The 19,565-nt window shown below is 30.8% G+C and overlaps 1 protein-coding gene across 1 annotated transcript in view; it reads left to right on the top strand.

Annotated features, from left to right (window-relative positions):
* Positions 1 to 700: 700 nt before the first annotated feature.
* LOC129230625 (collagen alpha-2(IV) chain-like) overlaps positions 701 to 19,565 on the top strand; it is a gene marked incomplete at its 5' end in the record, with an annotated part of 79,494 nt that continues 60,629 nt past the window's right edge. Inside the window, 8 exon segments of the mRNA XM_054865040.1 lie at positions 701 to 752; positions 11,418 to 11,513; positions 11,689 to 11,823; positions 12,101 to 12,145; positions 13,878 to 13,940; positions 14,685 to 14,807; positions 15,197 to 15,232; positions 18,237 to 18,299. Of these exon segments, the coding sequence (XP_054721015.1) occupies positions 701 to 752; positions 11,418 to 11,513; positions 11,689 to 11,823; positions 12,101 to 12,145; positions 13,878 to 13,940; positions 14,685 to 14,807; positions 15,197 to 15,232; positions 18,237 to 18,299 (613 nt within the window).

Here is a 19,565-nt window from a genome sequence, read left to right as displayed (position 1 = left end):
GTAAAATGCAACGTCAAATTTCTTTTTTTCTTTATTCCAAAAAACCCATATAAGTATTAATTATCTTTAAAAAAAGCTTATTTTGACTACTTTAGTTTATGGGTGCAAGCTGTGTGTGTGTGTAGAATAAAATAATGTAAAGCAGATGATAACCTTAAACAGTAGCTTCACAACAGGGGGGCGGAGTGGCGGGCCGCCCCGAGTGATACCATTCTGGAGAGTAACACTCAAAATGGATTTAATAGTTTCTGAAAAATATAAATGCTTAAATTCTGAAAAACAAATCCCCAAATAACCTATCTTAAAATATATACTTAATCTATAAAATTTCAACGAAAATGTAGCACAATATTGCGTATTGTGCTACAGTATCAACGCTACAGTATATATGCAAGTGAAGGAAGCGGTTGCATATGTGTCTAGGTAAAATTTTACAGGAAAGGCTTCAATAGTTATGTTTCTGTAATGAAAATTTTGTTACATCACGTAATTAATTTTAAAAAAAAGGGAAAAGAAAATTGTATGAATGTTTACATACAAGAAGCAAAGTTTTTTTTTATTGGATTAGGGAGGGGAATTACTTACTATCACCTCGAGTGAAAGGAGTGTTGGGAACGCCCTTGACTTTGAATGAGTAGTTTTTAAATGATTTGTTTTACTAATGCAGGGCAAAATTAACTTTTTCGTTTTTGTTTTACAGGTTTCTTCTACTCTGTATATGTCTACTTTGTATTATAGAAATAACTAAAGCTGTAAGTATGATCATTAACACATTTTCTGTCAGTTAATAATAAATACAAAAGGACTAAAAATGCTAAAAATCGGTTAAGCATTAGCAATTTCCTTGCGTGTTTTGTCAAATCCAATCAACTCTTTTTTCCATGAAACTTCTTTACAGTGCATTACACTCGTTTTCGGAATGCAGTACGAATACAATCATCTAGACGCATAATTTATTAATAATTAGAAGTAAATTTATAATTAGAAGTATATTTATGATTAGAAGTACAATTCATAATTAGAAGTATACTTATAATTATAAGTATACTTATAATTAGAAGTATACTTATAATTAGAAGTACAATTCATAATTAGAAGTATACTTATAATTTGAAGAACAATATATTTTTAGAAGTATACTTATAATTAGAAGTACAATTTATAATTAGAAGTTTTCTTATGAATTTGTTAGAAGTATAATTTATAATTAGAAGAAGAATATTTGGATGTGTAAAAGAATAATAATTAGCAATATAATTTTTTTCTTACATGTATACTTTTTACTAGAACTACAATTTATAATTATAAGTATACTTATAACTGGAAGTATGATTTATAATTATAAGTGTACTTATAACAAGAAGTATGATTTATAATTATGAGTATACTTATAATTAGAACTATAATTAATAATTCTAAGCATACTTATAACTAGCAGTATGATTTGTAATTATAAGTATACTTATAATTAGAAGTATAATTTATTATTAGAAGCATAATTTTTATTTAGAATACTTATGAATATAAGTATAATCAATAATAAGTACACTTATAATTAGAAGTATAATTTATGATTAAAGAAAAAAATTGTAATTGACAATGATCTTAATTGCAAACTTTGTTTAAATTTAAAAGAAAAAAAAAACGAATTTTAAAAAGTACGAAATGATAAGTTGGCGACATTAAGAAAGAGAAAGGATACAGTGAAAAATCATTTTAGTCGTCAATGTTTTCACTCAGCTATGTTACTTTCTGGAATTTTATCCGAGTGGGCAAACTTCATCTTCTTGAATTGTATTCCAGACAACCAGTGAAGAAACATTGCTTTCAACAAGGAATCCAAAATTTTTATTTTTACTGTCGCTTCATTTTCAAGTACAAAACCTTTTTTTCATCCATAGATTAAAGAATTACAAATAATGTTAATCTTCTCAAATTAATCAGCAGTGGAAGCAGGGCCATGTTTTAGGGGTGGATTTTTTAGGGTTCAAACCCCCGCCGACATTTTTGAAACTACTAAAAAATGCTTTTCATTACTCTTTTGCTCAAAAACCATTATTACTCTTTTTCAATTTTATTTGAAATTATTTTTGAAGAACTTTGCGAATTTAGTCCTATATCTGAAGTATTTAGTTTTACTGCAGTTATTGGTGTACAAAGTTTAATATTTAAAAAAAATATTTCAATCGGTGAGCAAATTCAATTTAGTTTTTTTACGCTTCTGCACATGACATCACAAGTGATTAAATTGTATTCACTGTTGCCATAAACGCAGAGCGCAATATTTAATTCGGATCTTTGCTCACATGTACTGGCAACGAAATGGTTGATAGCAAGCGTAGAGCCCAATATTCAATTCATTTCTGAATTATTATAACTCGGAAACGCAGTAGACAGCAAACATAAGCATTCAGCGCGCTAGTGGAGTACACGCCAAAGGGCATCACTTGTGACGTCATTAAGACAACGCCTTGTCTAAAAAATCGGGCATTTAACAAAAAAATTAAAAATTAAACGTTTTGAAAATAAAAGATTTTCCTCGCTACGTGTTTTTTTTTTTCTCCCACATTACATCAACTTCAATGATTAAAAGTAGTACTTTTGACTGATGGAAACAACCACATTATAGAAGACCGAATTTAAAATCGGCCAATTGCGTATTCGCGAATTAGGTATAAAGGCACGTCACCGCTTGTAGAAAAAAAAACCACAAATTCATTTTTTTTTTTTTCTTTTTTTTTTTTTTTTGTGCGGCCCGTTAAAATGGTATTCATATGTGGGTGGTCTTGAAGAAAAAGCCGAGTACCGTTGAATGATTCTCAAATAAACGAACGCTACTGAATCGAATTGCTAACCGAAAACAATTCTGTTGAAAATGAATCTACTGCTAACCAGCGTCATTTAAAATTACGCAAACTGGTGTGACAAACGAGTAGTGAGAAACAGAAGAAAGCGAGAAAAAGAAAAAAAAAACTCCTCCAAAATGAGTGATGAATACCAATTTCGCTTGGACCTTGCAAAAGAGAGGCAGAGCTAACATCCGGTGGCTTCAGCGTAGGCGGTTATTTCGGCCCGTCTCGGATGTGGGCGAGTGACTCAAGCTCCAGTTTTGGAACTGCTCTTGTAATTTTTTTCTCCAAGGGATTGATATTTATTGAGAAGACGGTGGAAGGGGGTGAGACGGAATGTTTACTGGCGGGAACGAAAAAGAATAATTCTGAGTTGGATCCCACGACCTTTTTTGTTGTTGTTGTTGTGTTGTCGTTTGTGGCTAGGTTTCTCAAAGTCACACACAGATTTCGGCACCGGAATTTCTTCTGCTTGGTGTATTTATTCTCCACTTAGAGCAGTCGTTCTCAGTCGGTGGTTCACGTACCTTTTGAAGTATGCGAAATTTCTCTTGATTTTTTAAGGATATAAAAAATGCCCCCCCCCCCAAGAAAAGAACTCTGTTTACTATATTGACTTTTAAAAAACTAAAAACGTTTTACTGATGCCTGCCTTTTTTTCTCTGGCGATATGTGTCTTCTTTTCTTCTATTTTTTTTGAAAATAAATGATCAGAGAACATAAATGTAATTTTTTTTTTTCATTTCATTCATTTTTTGAATTTTCTTTTTGTTTTTCATATTCGAATTTCTGTAATTTGTAAAAACTGATTCACAAGCTTATTTAGAATAAAGTAAAACTTTTTTTTATTCAGAGATTTATTTTAGAACAATGGCGTGTTTGTTTGGAGTACTTCCTTGTATTTCTACTGAAATTCAGAATATTTTTGAATACAAAATGAACTTCTGTTTTTGTACTGTATGAGCTTGAAATGCTATAAATGACCAGATAACTGTGACTGCAATGCATAAAAAATATCTTGTGTAGCATTTTTATTGGAATAACATACGAAAGACTGCATTTACTTTACAAAACTCAAGCTATTCCTTGTTTCCGTTGACTCATTCGTTCAATTCAAATTCCACTTGTTTTTAAATTTGAAAAAATAAATAAATAAATAAGTACGAAAAAAAAATCATCAACGAGATGATGCTAAGAAGTGAATAATGGGAAAAAATAATTGCGATATCTCTCTATCTAACATATTTACATTCTAAAGATAGTGGAAGCTAAGTGTCACACGATATAAATAAATATATAAATAAATAAAAAAGAAAAATAGTAATAATAATAAAAAAAATCATTAACGAGATGATGACAAGAAGCGAATGATGGAAAAAAATAATAGTGATATCTCTGTATCTAAAAATTTTACATTCTAAACATAGCAGTAAACAAGTGTCACGATATAAATAAATAAATACAAAAATAATAATAATAATAAAAAGATCATTAACGAGATGATGACAAGAAACGAATAATGGAAAAAAATGATTGCGATATCTCTCTAACAGTTTTACATTCTAAAAATAGTAGTAAATAAGTGTCAAACGATATAAATAAATAAATACAAATAATAATAATAATAATACTAATAAAAAGATCATCAACGAGAAGATGACAAGAAGCGAATAATGAAAAAAAAAAAAATTGCGATATCTCTCTATCTAACATTTTTACATTCTAAAATTAGTGGTAACGAAGTTTCACACGATTTTGAACATTAAACGCAATATTACTTTTAACTGAATTATTTCCTGAATTAAAAAAATGTTTTTATTTATTTTGTTTTTATTTGACAACTATTGTACATTCAAATACTCCCTCTTCGTTTTTTTTTTTTTTTTTTTTTTTAAATTTGGCACATAAGAAAGATTTAAAACTTGTTAAAGCAACAAATACATTTTTTTTTCAAGGACAGAACCCTCTGACTGACTTTTGCCGAGACTGAAAACTATTTTCAAAAGCTGAATCTTGATTATCAAAACAGTGAATTAAAGCACTGTGGACACAAACAACCGAAGTAATTCTTGGACGTGGCCACCTAACCAAAAATTTTTGCTGTCGCAGCTTAAAAAATTACTTCCCCCAAGAAAACTTTTAGTTCATTTCTTCACTCCACAGCAGACGAAATTTTATGCCGCGAGCGAGATTGAGTTTGGTGATGTTCTTAAAACGTGCCCTGTCTTTTTCAATTTTCTAAATCTGATTTCGCTTTCCCTGGGTCTGTTTCTGCCGCTTCCGTAAAAAGTTCTTTTAAGATATATGAAATTTTTATGACATAATAATATGTTGTCGTCATTTTTGTTTTTACGCAGTTTATCCTTTATGGATGTGATCCGAACTTTTTATTGCACTTACGAACCTCGGGAAGCAAACGGGACTCTAGGGGCGTACAAAAAAAGATTTTTCGCCTATGTTCGAAATCAGATTTTAACTTTAAAAAAAATATTTGAAAACCATAAAGGTACAAATGAAATGCTTTGAAAATTTAAGATATAGATTATTCCGTAAATCAGCGTTTCTCAAACTTTTTTTGACCGGGAAGTGTTTTTGAAAAAAATCAGCCAATTGGTAATGTTTTTCCTTTAAAAAAAATAAAAACATGCATTTGCGAACCGTTGAAAAAATTTGAGTTTTTTTGCGGATTGATGAGGTCCCCCTACCCCTTTTTCTTTTTCTTTGCGTACTAGCAGAAAAAAAGCACTTTGAACTCCATTGTCAAATACTTTGTCAAACACTTTGAGAAGGGCTGAGGTTTTTTTAAACTTTTTCTAAATAGTAATAATGAAAAATGAATTAATAAAAACATAAATAAAACTTTGTGTTAAATTATTGTTACAAAAAATGTTATGTTAAAAATAAGATAAGTAAGTATTGTAATAATTATAATAATAAATATTGCTGAAAAATCAAAGAAAAGTACGAAAATTAATCACAAAACTCGCGTAAAAGATGTCATATAGGATATTATTATGGTAATTTCTTTTTTTCTGTGTAAAGTACATTTTTAACTTGGAAAAGCAAAAATATCTGAGTACCGGTGAAATTTTTCTGCGGACCGGTGTTGGTCATCACACCTCACACCCGAGGGTCCCCTGCACCGGTGCCGGTCCGTCGGACTACCGATTAAGAATACCTGGTATAGGATATCACCATTTTTACTTTCTTTTATATCTAATATATAAAAGTATTGGATTCGTGCAAATTTTCGAATTTCGAATTTTGACGGATTCGAACGTTTTGAGGTGTGCTGAGTTCATTGGGCGTCAATAGCTAAAAAGGGGGTGGCGCAATCGAACGTTCTTTTTTTTTTCCATTGCGCCATATCTCAAGAAATATCGCTACATTCTGGATGAAATTTGGAATAAGTGTGAATCCATATGTAAGCAGGCGTTGATTCAATTTTGGCACCAATCGCTTCATGGGGGCTGATTTTTTTTTTTTTTTTTTTTTTTTTGGTGTGAATAAAAATAGCTTTATAAATGCAACAATAAAGATAAATCGTAATAGTCTGCCGGCTGCGTATTTCGCGTGATTTTAATTGGTGGAAAATGACCAGAAAATCGCGATGATTTAAACTTTTTAACTGTTGCCATCTAGTGTTTGTTAACAAATAAATGTTTGTAATTATTTTAAGCAAGGCTTTTTAAATAATTTTCAAATTTCATTCATTGCTTTGCTTTTGAGATAAATCGCGAATTCAGATGATCGTCAAGTTTTGGCGTGTGTAATTTTGTTTTTGTTGGGAATATTGCTTCCTCGTCAAGCATGGGGAGGGTGCAGAATTATAAGAAAGATATAGAAGAAAGTTTCGTGATGGCCACAACATACTACTTGTTTGTACTGTTAACCCGCCTCTATTTTCCTATTGAGTGAGGAAATTTTTTTTAACGTGGACGATCAAAAATTTTCTGAGCACTGTTCAAATTTTTCTGCGAACCGGTGCCGGTTCACCGGACTACCAGTTGACAGTCGCTGTCGTAAATTTCCCCCAAGTTTTAAGGTTAAGGTGAGTCCCAAGTTAAGCTTTTACAATTTCTGTACATTATTCGACTCTGTAGATTCGTATATTCAAACGTAACTAGTTATAGTTAAAGCCAGACATTTTATTCAAATTGTTCATGAGGCAAATTCAAGAAATGTGTATGATACAGGGTTCAATAGAGATATAGATGAACTTTTTGAAGAAATGCAAGCAGTTCAGTAGTGGAATAGATGAACTTTTTAAAGAAATGCAAGGTAATAGCAAAGAAGTATGTAAGCTATTTAGGACAAGTTGTTACTTCACGTCTGGTTTTATGCGATAATTCAAAAGATGCTCATCTAAAAGAAACAGAAAAACAAAACTTTTTTTTTAACTCTGATATGTTCCGATATTAGTAACATATTTGAAAAAGTATAATAATTATTGATTTGAAATCTAAATTTAATGCTCTTTCTTGCCGCCCATTTTCACCAAGTTAAGTTACATAATTAGTGTGTGGTGGCATATAAACGATATAATCAGTAGTGAACCATTAATAAAAGTTCGTAATTCAAAAGATTTTTTTTATTAATTTAAAGTACAACCAACCAGTAAATTTAAAAAATTGTAATTATCGGGAAAAAACTATTTAAATTAGAAACCATTGTTAGAAACAAACCTCTAAACCCCGTTCAAGTTTTTTCCACATATTTGGAATTATGTAATAAAATTAAAGAAGATTCATCTTCAAAATGGTTTTGCAAATAACTTTGGGGAAACTCAATTCTTCTTAATGCAAAATCTACATTCCTTTGCAAAACCTAGCTGTCAAATAATCGAAAAGAATAATCTATTTTTTGCTGGTGTAAATGGTACAAAGCAGCTAGATATGAAAAAAAAAAAAAAAAAATCGCACTCTGCAGATTCTCAGTCTAGCAAACAAGTGACCTCGTCAGTAAGGAGTTGGAATCTTTACTGGGTGATTGCAGGTTCGATGCCTGCCGGTCAAAGATCCTCCGTGTACGCTGATGGTGAAGGGTGTGGTTATCTGTTATGGTTACAATACCTCCTAGTTTTCATTCCAAATCAATACCTGGGTGGGGAGGGAGAGAGGATGGTCCTGAATCAAATGTTGCTCGCCTTCTGATATAGAGCATAAAAAAAAAAGCTGTCTTCGTGCTTTATCTAACCGGTTAACCTCGTCTTGGGGAATGGTTCGGGGTACTCAGGAGTGTAGTTAGATCTTTTTGTCTTTCCAAAAAATAAATAAATAAATAAATAAATAAAAAAATAGATAAAATAAATAAAAAAATGAATAAAAAATAGATAAAATAAATAGATAAATAAATACAAAAATCGATAAAATAAATAAATAAATAAATACCTTACCAATTTGAATTTTTTCAGGAATACGTTTATATCTTATAGAGCAAGAAAGAGCCCGTGAACGCCAGACCTACGTCATGGTACAAAGGTCGAAAAAATTTTTGCGTCAGCAGATCACAAGAGGTAAGAAAGTTTCGCTATTAGTTAAGCTGAGTCGCGCTGACTTTGGCAGGAAACAGGTAGCAAAAGTTGCGTCAAAAACTGAGCCATTCCATGTCAAGTGACCTCGTCGTTTCAACTTGCTCATCTCCGACTTGAACGAAATTTTATAGAGGTGTAGACATGCCTATAAAATTTACCTATATAAATTTTCAGCTTCCAAGACCTAAATCCTGAGGATCTAAGATCGATAAAATAAAGGGTAGCAAAATGGCGGATCAGCTTTGAGAAATAAATTTTCCTGTTTTGCACGGTTCCCACATTGGAGGTCATTTTGGAGTCCACTTTTTTTTTCTTTTTGAGGTGTCCTAGTTCCTCATGATTTGTGTCTTGGAAGCTGAAAGTTTTCATAGGTTAGTTTCAAAGGCATGTCTGCACCTCTTTAGAACGTCCTCCAAATTGGAGATGGTTGGATAAGGACCACCAGGTCACGTGACATGAAATAAATTTATGATGTTTAGTTTTTCCAGCAATTTTACGCACCTTTCCGACCTGTTTCCTGCCAAAGCCAGCGCGACCCTGCTTAACTAATAGCAAACCTTTCTTACCTGCTGCGATGTGCTTTTGAAAAAAAAAAAATGGGCCCTTATACTATGTCGTAGGTCTGGCAGTAGCGTACTTACGGGGTCTAACTCCCTGTTTTCAAATTGAGTGTATAAGTGTTTAGCTTATTCAATGAAACATAATAGAATTTCACGCCACTAAAATTTCTTTTTTTTTCGTGAGAAATAAGTATTGTTTCATTTTTGCCCCCTATAGCTCTTTTCTTGCAAGTTTTTTTTATTTAATTTTTTTTTATAAAAACATTTTTATATACTTGTATGATCATTTTTTTTAAATTAAAAAAAAATCTTTTTTTTAAATTAGTCGAAATGCCGCCACCCTGGCTGCTGCACCCCTGGCGAGAGTCACTCCTATCACCCCTATGACACGCTACTGAGGTCTGGCATTCATGGGCTCTTGGACTATTAGCTTATGTGGACACTGCCTTTCCCTAAACATTCGTCTGACTAACACTAATCATAGCAGTACACACATAACCAAGTAACTCACGAACAACACTGAAAGTATACATTCCCTCAGCGCCTATCAAATTTCAACAATGATAAGAGAGAGAGAGAGGGGAAAGAGAAAAAAGGCTAGAATTTTTTTTCCACTTTTTTTTTTTTTTTTCTGCTCATACGATGAAAATAAACGCTATGATTACGATGTGAATGTCGCGGTTTTTCTGATGTTAGAAGGACAAGTTTCTTATCGATTTGATACCCCTGAAATTTGCTGATAGGATTTTTGGAATTATGTTACATGAACGTTGCCCATAATTGGTCACTTTTCTATTGAAAACACTGAGAGATACTATTGAAGATTACGTTTTTCTCATGATTGGCTACCTTCCCTGCTATTTTTAATGTGTAGTTAGGTATGACAGTGGTTATACCATTCTGCAAAATTCGAGTTGTGTCACAATTCGTAGCTTTTAATAATTAGTCACCATATGATTTTTTTAAATTTGATTATTCGTTTCTTTATGCGTTTTTAATTAATTTATTTTTTTGCGTTGATTCTAAAACTAACCTTTATTTTCGTTCATCTGTCAGGGATTTCAAGGCATATCAAATTTCAAAACCCGCAGATTAAATTAATAAAGTTAACATTTAAGAAATAAAGATCGAAAATTTGAGGTTTATTAATGGATTTTAAATGTTTTTTTAGTTTGTCCTGCAATATTGTGCCTAAACAACTGAGAGGTTAAAAGAAGAGAACGCTCATAGACTTCTAATTTTAAACGAAATGTTTATTAAAGAAGTCTAAATTTATTTTATTCTTACTATTTTTCAGTTGGGTAAAAGGGTATGTAACTTAAAGGATTATTTTCTACTGCGAAAACTTTGGACGGTCTATATCTTCTGAGAATCTCCCCTGGTTTAAGCTGTTACTGCACAATGGTAACACTTTAAGCATATCGGAAGCATTCTATGTTGTGAAACAAGAATCGCTTACCCTTCTCCTTGCTTAGTTATCATTTTGTTCTCTTATGCCTCATTTATATGTATGGAAACGTTTTAAATCTCCCACTTTTCCCATACAAAACTTTAAGGGCAATCCCCGTAGGGGTGTCCCAATGGGAGGTCACTGGAACCTCACAAAATTCCTTACTCAACACATGTATGTGAATGATTGTATTTTATTGTTCGTTAACTTTTTTTAAGTTTCATTCGACAAATTGAGAATATTCCCCTTCTCAAAGATTTAGTTTCGTGGCGTTCTTGATTCCACTGTAACAGATGCATTAATTGCTACACAAAAGCAGGTTTATCATTTCGAACATTTTCGGGAAGGGGGGGGGGAATTGGCTTCTTCGATCCCTTATATCAAGGCCCTGCGCAAGGCCTCCTACGAAAGGCTGCAAATATATTAGAACTTCGTTTTATGGTATGAACTTTATGAAGAATATGGACATCTGATTCTATTTAATATATATATATATATATATATATATATATATATATATATATATATATATATATATATATATATATATATATATATATATATATATATATATATATATATATATATATATATATATATATATATATATATATACTGTTAAATTTAGATGATTTCCAGGAACAATAATTAAACAATATTATTTCATCCAGTCACAGGAGTATGTCATGAGATACATCCGTGTGTTTCATGTTGTTTATTTACTGTTGTTTGCAAGATTGTCATTTCGTCATGCCATAAGAGGAAAAAAAATAATGAGCAGTATGTTGCCTGAGGACCCCCCCCCCCCCCTTTTGCTGGCCTTTAAATGTCTTTCTTGAAAATGAAATTTAAGCTTCTGAATCAAAAATCCATCTCTAATGACTAAAAAACTTAATAAAGTTATTTAATTTGTAAAAAAAAACAGTTAGCAGTTTGTTGTATTTTCTATAATTTAATATAGAATTTCATTTGATATTCACAGTTTGTTATTTGGCGTATTTATTTAAAAATGTTTCTATTTGCAGCAAAATGTACAGACATATCCTTTGATTGGAAATCCAGTAGTATGTGCTGGTTGTAAAGGCGATAACTGCAATTGTGTGGGAGAACAGGGATCTAGGGTAAATATGATTTTGTTTTCCGAAAAAATGTGAAAAGAATGTCAAAGAGAATGACTTAATTACTCTCCTTGCAATTCACTAATCACAAACTATCACATAACATGATTCAATTTTTTTTTTTTTTTTTTTTTTTTTTTTCAATTTTCATAGTTAAGCAAGTTTGTTCCATTTTCAGGGAGCTCCTGGCAGGCCGGGAGAACAAGGCATAACTGGACCTCCCGGATTCCCAGGACCGGATGGCTTGCTTGGAGAAAAAGGAGATAAAGGAGAATTGGGGATCCCCGGATCTAGAGGTTCAAAAGGAGATAGGGTAAAATATAGTTTCTCAAATTGTTAGAAAATCTTTTTCTTGAACTTTTCATCTTGTTTAATGGCTTGTTTTACTTAAAAGTATTTTTATAAAGTTATGCATTTACATTTTTTAATTTCATAAGTATAAAATGTCTACTTGTGTAATTAGCGTAATTAGTTATGTTGCATCACCTCAATAAATACTTTTTATCCGTAAAATGTGTTTGAAACATGTCTAATGCACTTGTAATGTGACTTAAATTTCAAAATGCTGTTAATTTTTCATTTTTTTTCAGGGTAAAATGGGGATGCCTGGCTTCCCTGGTGTAAATGGCATACCGGTAGGTGATAATGTCTTCATTTACTTATACTTTAATTTGTTAAACGATGTTTTTTAAATTGAAAAGGTTATCGCCAAACAAATATTTTGCACATTTTCAGTCTTTTTTTTTTTAATTAAAAAAAGGTTAATTTTTTCTTGGAAATTCATGTATAGAATTAATCATAATAATCGGAATACAGCTTTTTAATTTTAGTTGAATAAATCTTTGATTTTAATTAATTTTTTAAAAGTTTTATTTATTTATTTATGTTTCTTTTTTTGTTGCTCACAATTTTTAAGACGTTAAGTGTTCATCATAAAGCTTTATGACACGTGAAAAAAAGAAACAAAAAACAAAATGAATAAATAAAATAAAAAATAAATAAATAAATAAATTGAAATAAATAAAATAGATAAATGAAATAAAATAAATAAATAAATAAAATAAATAAATAAAATAAATAAATAAAATAAATAAATAAAATAAATAAAATAAATAAAATAAAATAAATAAAATAAATAAATAAAATAAAATAAAATAAATAAAATAAATAAATAAAATAAAATAAAATAAAATAAATAAGAAATACATGAAGTTATTTTTGTTAAATGCTTTGTCCATTGAACAATCTAACAAAATGGGAAGGTAAATAACAAACAGATTAAAAACTGCTCAAAATGTTGATTCATTTTCAATCAGAGAAAAATAGCTATCCTTAAACAGAAACAATTTCATCACTGACGAAAAGTTGAACCCCAAACTATACCAAAGAGTTCAAAACAAGAAACTCAATGAATGAAAGACGATTTAAATACATTTTTGTTGAGACAAACACATTTTCACACATGGGCACAGTGAAATTTTGCGTATAGGAGTAAGGCACTAAAATTTAATCGTAGGAACAAATATATTTGCCAGAATCCTAAATAACTAAAATGAAATCCTAATGATTTGAGTTCAACATCCTAATAAGCAATGTAAAAATCAAGAATCTTGATGGCTTAGGGAAATTCATCATGACTGAGGAGAAAATGCTGCTGACTAGGTGAAAAATCGAATGACTAGTTTCAAAATATTTAATGAAAAAATGGCTATACTTAAGGGCTATACTTACGATGAAATGAGAAAAAAAAATACACTGCCTGATTAAACTGAAAACAAATTTTAATTAGTAAACTTCTAAGAGTTTAAAACTTAAGTTTGTTTGACCTAAAGAAAAATCCTAACGACTAGGGAAAAAATCTTAAGAAATAGGGGAAAATTCAAATTACTAACGGGGAAAATCTAAATGAGTAAGAGAAAAATTTAAAAGAAGTATAAATATTTAAAAAAAAAATACAAGGAATTAAAGAGATATTTTAATGACTTAGAAATAATCCTAGAATCTAAGGAAATGTTCTAATAACTAAGGAGAAAAATCTAAGTGACTACGAAAAAGTTCTAATGAATCACTGGAAAATAATAAGATGCACATAAGTGACGAACTAAATCATTCTAATGGGGAACGATTTCAATTATTACGAGTAGTACGCTATTTGGTGTGGCTGAATGATGAGATGTTGATGTACTCTACATTAATGACTAAGAGTTTTTTAAGAAATATTACAAAACGTAAAATTACTTAAAATATGATGGAAAAAAAGTCTGAGCTCGATTAAAACGTAAAACGAGTGAAAAACAACCAATCTTCAGTTCTCTCCTTAAACATGCTGGTAATGCAAAAAGTTTAAGCATATTTTTAATTTCACAGGGTCATCCCGGTCAACAAGGACCACGTGGACCTCCTGGACTCGACGGTTGCAAAGGTGAAGACGTAAGTTTAACACTTGTACTACATTCTCCTTCTTTCTTTTCTAAAGCTCTGTTTGAATATCTATACACTAAATTCAATGAATCATTTTAGCAAAAATGAACCACTTACAATGGTTCTCCATGCGAGTGGAAAAGTTTATGAAAGATCTTCAAGTGATGATGAGTTTGCTTGCAGTTTGAACTTTCAACCATTACAGAAAAGTTGATAAATATTGATGTGAACAAGTTATTCTTGACACTTAAACTGAGAATAAGTAATTAATTCTACTTTAAGATTTTCTGTCGAGTAATAAATAAAAAAATAGTTAGAAACATTTTAAAAATTTAAATGCAACCATTTGAAAAGGCATAATTTACTGCACTAGCAATATTTATGCTGAAAAATTATCTTCAAAAGACAAAACAAAAACAAAACAACAGTTTCCACGAAATAAATGAATAAAAAATGGTATTTGTAACAAGTAACATTTACTCTTACAGAAGCTTTACAACAAATACTGTTGAACATTCTTTGCCACTATATTTACTTTTTCGTAGCTCGAAAAGTCTGATAGAATTTAATTTGCACGTTCTATCAACTCACAGAAAGCAGCCCAGGTAGCACATCGCGTACAATAAACGTTACGTGGGCTACCTTGGAGAGCATGATTACTCCAAAAGTTGTTCATTAATTTACCAGTTTTCGGTTTTTCTTCTGTGAATATCTATAACCAACTTGTCTCCCATTCATTGATTCTTTTTCCAGGGTGCTCCTGGACTTCCAGGTGGGGATGGCGGACCAGGTCCAGATGGCTATAGTGGGACTCCAGGACCCAAAGGATTCAAGGGAGAACCCTCCTTTGGGGAAGGAGGAGCTAAAGGGCAAAAGGTCAATCAAAAACTGTTGCATTATTGTTTTACTAAAGTGCAATTTTTCGAAAAACAGCTACAACTCGAATTGTTTTTTTATTTTTTGCCGAATGCAATTTAAGAAGTCTTTAACATTATGCTTAATGTATAAATTTTGATGAAGTTTTAAGGAAGTTATACTTTGCTTTCATATGATTGAGTATGATTTCCTTTGTTTAAGAATAACTCACAAAACTGTTGCATTTAAATAGCGATAAAAAAATCATTTCTTTTTCTTCATGCTTATTAGTCTGACAAGGAAATATATCCAATCCTGTCGTTAAGAAAACTTATCAGTTTATAAGATTTATTTATTTATGAAATTATTTAAGAATTTTAATTTATTTATTAGATTTTTAATACTTTCAGGGAGAACCAGGAAGAGATGGCAGATCTGGATATCCGGTAATTGACTTTTAATAAATAAGTGCATATTTTTATTATTATGACATTATATATGCTTTTAGCATACATTTGCATTAATGCATTTATTTATTTTAAAATTTCAAATGTATTTTGGTATTAATAACTATTTTAATTATTATGAAAGAACTTCATTTGCTACAGATGCATTTCTTTTAAATGTATTCCATAACAAATGAGTTTTCCAAGAGTATTAAATCACAACGGTGGTCATATTTAAGGGGTCATTTTACATAAGAAGCATCAGGAATGACTAAGAAGTTTTGTGACAGAGATTCTATTTTATTTGTTTATTTATTTCGTCGTGCAGAAGAGTTTTTTTTTTTTTGGTTTTTCGTGAAATGTTTGTGATATCATTTCAATTGAATGCAAAAACAAAAGTATCTGCCATAACATAAGTCATTTATGATCCTTAAATGGCTTATAGCATACACTATTTTTTCAGAATATTAAAATATATTCACTAAAACTGTATCAAGTATAATCAATTTTGTTTTCATATTTTTATTATTATTATTATTATATACTTCTACGTTGATGAAACAAAATAATAAAAAAATATTCTCTAAGTAAACAGATGAAAGCATAAATGAAGGCTTTATGTCTAGTAAAAATATCACTAAAAGGGAAAATAAAATAAATAAATAAATAAATAAAGGCTTGGTAAGATGTGCATTGGCTAGTCTGTAAGTCCTCCACCCCACACTAATACTCTTTCAAAGAGTTGCGCTTGTTGACTTAATACTTGTATTTCATTTGCTTCAATGATTTTTTTTATTTGAAAAAAAAAATTAAAAAAAAAAGAAGATCCTAAAAGAAAAATTGATCTTTTTATAGCAATTGATCTTATAAGCGGATTTGGAACAGAAAGTATTTTTTGCTTACAATTAGTTCACTCTTACAATTTACATTTCCAAAGAAAAAGAAAGGAAGAAAACTTGATTGGAAAGAGATTTTGACATAGATATCATAGTTTACTTCCTATTTGAATATTATAAAAAGAAATTCTTGAGCACTTCAGTAATATTTCACAATAGCTTCTATGAATGAAATACGTACAAATTTTGCTATCCAAAAATCCAGTGTAGTCAAATCTAAACGTTTTGCCCCAAATTGAAAACAAGGAAGGATTTTGAATGTATTCTGAGTATTTGTTCTGTGAAATACACAAAACAAAGAAATTCTTTGTAACACTAGTAATGGAAAATTGTGTTGATTAAACAAGAAGGTTCGGATCAAGAATTGGAAATTTACAACATTCGGTTCATCAAGCAACCAGGAAAAAAAGAGAATTATTGTTTTACGCTGTAGTACGAGAACCAAAAACAATTTTGCTTTAGACACAAAGTATGATCTAGACTTACATTTTTATTTTCCTTCTTAAAATATAGAAATATTTTAAAAATCTGTTTTTCCACGAGTTTAGCAATTTGTTTCACTTATTAGAAATCATTTCAAAGCTTCATGTACTTGTTTTACACTTTAAAAATTGGAGAAAATTTAAAGCTATCACGTGGTCTAGCGGCTACGGACATTCGACGACCTGGGTTCAATCCTTTGTATTGCAGTTGAACCACTAGGAACTTAACTATTATATACTTCCCCTTCTCCTACCGTTGTATGGCTTAGCAGTTGAACCACTAGGTACTTGAATAGGGTAGACAGGGGCACGTTTACGAGGATTTTTTTCAATGAATTTTTATGTTTTAACAGAGGAAATTGTAAAAATTGTGGTTGTATGAAGCAGTTAATGGAGCCACAATTCGTGTATTCAGTTGATGCACAACTTGTGTTTTTAACTGTAAAAAAACTTTTTTTTAAGTTCAAGTCGTTTGCGTAAACTTGCCCCGAATGCGGGGCAAGTTTACGCATAGTAAAAATCCTAGCACGGAGTTAGTGTAGGAAATTTTTAACCAAAGTTAAATGTTTTATTTATCTTAAAACACTTTAATAATAAGAAAATTACACACAATTAATTAAAGAACATTTATGCGCATGAAGACAACGCTATATGATTGTAAGCTATAAGATACGAATCTGTTACTTAATTAGAAATGAATGGTGATTTTCAAAACTAAATAACATAAAAATATTAAAGGTTTGAAACAGTACAGAGCGAAAAAAGCGTCCGGGCCCCGTTTTGAAGTAAGACAGAGTAATAAGACACAGTAAGAACGTTCGTAAATGTGCCCCGCTGAAAATGCGTAAACGTGCCCCATTGGCAAGTTTAGATTTACTATTTTTAACGTGCAACAAAATTTCCTAATTTTTTCTGTCCACACAAATACATTTCTCAAAAAATGATGAAATTCTGCTGATTTTTATATATTTATTTGTTCTTAACTGTGTATTATTTATACACAATATGCTTCAAAACGTTCAGCACAAAATTTACTCAGCTTGGTAGAAAACAGATTTTTCTATCCGCGTGTTAAATCGAAGCTCGACTGATGCTCAAGAATATTTGCCAGGGAGTAGCATCAATCTGGTATGTCTGTTGGATCTCCAGTTATAACTCGTTTTGGAAAAAGGGCACTGCGTAAACGTGCCCAACGCGTAAACGTGCCGTGGTCTACCCTACTATATACTCCTTCTCCATTCAAAGAACTTGATAGTTGGAATTTACTAATACGTAATATCTGCATTGAGTGAATGAACTTGTTCACTGTATGTACCATAGGTAGCGTTTTTCCTTTTATAGAAAATATTTATGCACTGGTTCAAAATAATTTTCGGAACCGATGAAACGGAATTTTCGAATAATTTGAAGTTGAAGTCAGTAGTAAACAGTTTTACAAAACTGATGTACTTACAGGAGATATCAGGCTTGCTTGATTCTTGATGAATTACTATTTTTTTTTTAAACAGTTTTGAATAGCTTTTTTGTTTAAATTTCACTGCCATTGTACTGTAAGGAGTGTAAAATTAAATGTTTTTATATTATGTAACTTTTTATTTCACTTACTAATTGTCCAATATTTTGCAGGGACCGCCTGGTCAAGACGGTCGACCTGGTCCCAAGGGAGAAGGGGGATACCCTGGACCTCCTGTAAGTAAACATTTGTACTTATTTTTCAATTTGTATTTAAATCCAATAAAGTGTGTCTGACACTAATGTAGACATGTATTTTAAAAGCACAGTTCCAAGAAAGTGTAGGAGGCAACTCGTTGTCCACTTCGTATTTAGAGATCATGTACACCTTATATACTTTTTGCTGAAAAAGTAAATTAATTTGTAAACATTTTTAAATGTTGTGGAACGAATTGACGAAAGAAAAAAAAAAAGGATGTTGAGAGCTTCAAAACAAAATTACGTTTTCATTTTTACATTAGTTATTTTATTGGTAAACAGACAAAATATTTTGTCACTAGCTAAAGCAGTTGTTGTTATTTGAAATTATACGTATTACGGCGTTGAGAAGAATGCGCTTGCTGTAGAAAACAAAAGTGAAATTTTAGTTTATAAGTTTAAACGATCAAGATATATTTTTCATGACTGTTGATGAGTTAATAAGATTTTTATGGTGTTCTTCCGCGTAAAGTCTTCACAAAACTTTGAACGAATCCATTGTGAAGATTCAACAACGCATCGCATTTCGTATCATTATTGTTGGTAATATATTTCGAATGCATTTATATTTCTAGCCCATTAAAACAAGTTGATAAGATCACGATACACCAGTCATGCTGCTGGATTTTTATAGTGGATTTATGCACAAAGGTTCCACAAAATTTTGAACGAATCTATAGTCAAGATTCCACAACTTTTCGCATATTGTCCAATTAAAACAAGTTGAGTAGATCACTATACATCAATTATAACTGTTGCACAGTTAATAAAGTTTTTATGATGTTGTTATGTGTAAAGATTCCTCAAAACTTTGAACGAATCACTAGTAAAGATTCAACAATGCTTCGTATTTCTATTTATTAATATTCACAAGTTCAAGACCATGTTGGTGACTTAATAAGCTATTTAAGGTGTTGTTAAGCGTAAATACTCTACAAAACTTTAAACGAACCCATAGTCAAGATTAAACAGCGCATGGTATTCCTTATTATTTTGGTTAATATTGTATTTCCAATATATTAATATACACAGCCAATAAAAACAAGTTGATACGATCACAGTACATCCTTCATGACTGCTGTATATTAAATAAGATTTTCATAGTAAGTTTAAACGTAAAGGTTCCACAAAACTGAACGAATCCATAGTCAAGATTTAACAACGCTTCGCATTTTGTATTATTAATATTCACATCTGATTAAAAGAAGTTGCAAGTCGCAATGCATCAATAGTGACTGTTGACAG

This window comes from Uloborus diversus, chromosome 9 (genome assembly GCF_026930045.1).
Source record: "Uloborus diversus isolate 005 chromosome 9, Udiv.v.3.1, whole genome shotgun sequence".
Classification (NCBI taxonomy): domain Eukaryota; kingdom Metazoa; phylum Arthropoda; class Arachnida; order Araneae; family Uloboridae; genus Uloborus; species Uloborus diversus.
Note: the sequence above shows the minus strand (reverse complement) of the source record. Positions and strands in the feature narration are given on the sequence as shown.